Genomic DNA, 1,114 nt, shown 5'->3' on the forward strand with positions numbered 1-1,114 from the left:
ATTAAAAATTTTAATCGATTGACAGCCCTAATATATATATATATATATATATATCTGTTCTCTCAACATTACAACACTATCCCTTTTTTTTGTGTCTCTTTTTCTTTTTGTCCGTTCTATGACTCTCTTATCAGCCACTCGACTAAATGGGCTATTAAAGCACTTTTACTAAATGTATCAGTTTGGCCATCCTCTCTGTGTCAAGTGTTTCATAAACAACCAAACTGGCTTTTGCTTTAGTATTTACGTTTTTCCAGAGCCCAGAAACCATGTTCATAAAACATCACAGCATGTTTGGCTTCCTATGGGGACCAACTCAGTTTTTAGTGTCTTTTTCTCTTAGATGTTTTATAAATGCGTACCCCTGACAGATCTTGGTGTGCTTTTCCCTTACAGATCCGTGGAGGAAAGCTGATGATCTCAAACACAAGGAAGAGCGATGCAGGAATGTATGTGTGTGTCGGCACTAATATGGTTGGAGAGAAGGACAGTGACCCTGCTGAGCTTGTAGTGTTTGGTAGGTTTGTAATTCTACTTTATGCTGTATCTTTCATTTTCTCTCTATCTCTCTCACATTGATGTCTCTGGGAATTCTTTCTCTGGTAGAGCGGCCCATGTTTGTACGCAGACCTGTGAATCAGGTGGTCCTTGCCGATGACACAGTGGATTTTCAGTGTGAGGTTCAGGGAGACCCCACTCCCACCATACGCTGGAGGAAAGAGGAAGGAGAACTGCCTCGTGGAAGGTGAGACTCAATCACAAGCAATAAAATGGTGGCTTCAGCAATGTGATAAAAGACAAAAATTAATTAATAAAAAAAAAACAATTACTAATTATTTTATATTGAATATATGCATAATGCTAGTAATAATACTACTAATAATAATAATTTTAATGTATTATATAAATATTATATAAATATAATTTGATAAAAGAATTCAATTAAAATGTTTAATATTGTGTGTATATATATATATATATATATCATTATTACTTAATATATTGAATTGATTATACATTTATTATTATTATTATTTCAACACATAATAAAAGAATAAAAGAATAAATATAAATTCTGCATTTAAAATAACGATAGTACAGTTTTAATAATAAT

At 32.6% G+C, this 1,114-nt stretch overlaps 1 protein-coding gene across 1 annotated transcript in view; it reads left to right on the forward strand.

Annotated features, from left to right (window-relative positions):
• LOC107751391 (roundabout homolog 2-like) overlaps positions 1-1,114 on the forward strand; it is a 79,943-nt gene that overhangs the window by 37,918 nt on the left and 40,911 nt on the right. Inside the window, exons 4-5 of the mRNA XM_016567113.1 lie at positions 397-517; positions 607-745. Of these exons, the coding sequence (XP_016422599.1) occupies positions 397-517; positions 607-745 (260 nt within the window). The remainder of the gene's footprint in view (positions 1-396; positions 518-606; positions 746-1,114) is intronic.

Source organism: Sinocyclocheilus rhinocerous, unplaced genomic scaffold (assembly GCF_001515625.1).
Source record: "Sinocyclocheilus rhinocerous isolate Xijiao unplaced genomic scaffold, SAMN03320098_v1.1 scaffold1624, whole genome shotgun sequence".
Taxonomy (NCBI): Eukaryota; Metazoa; Chordata; class Actinopteri; order Cypriniformes; family Cyprinidae; genus Sinocyclocheilus; species Sinocyclocheilus rhinocerous.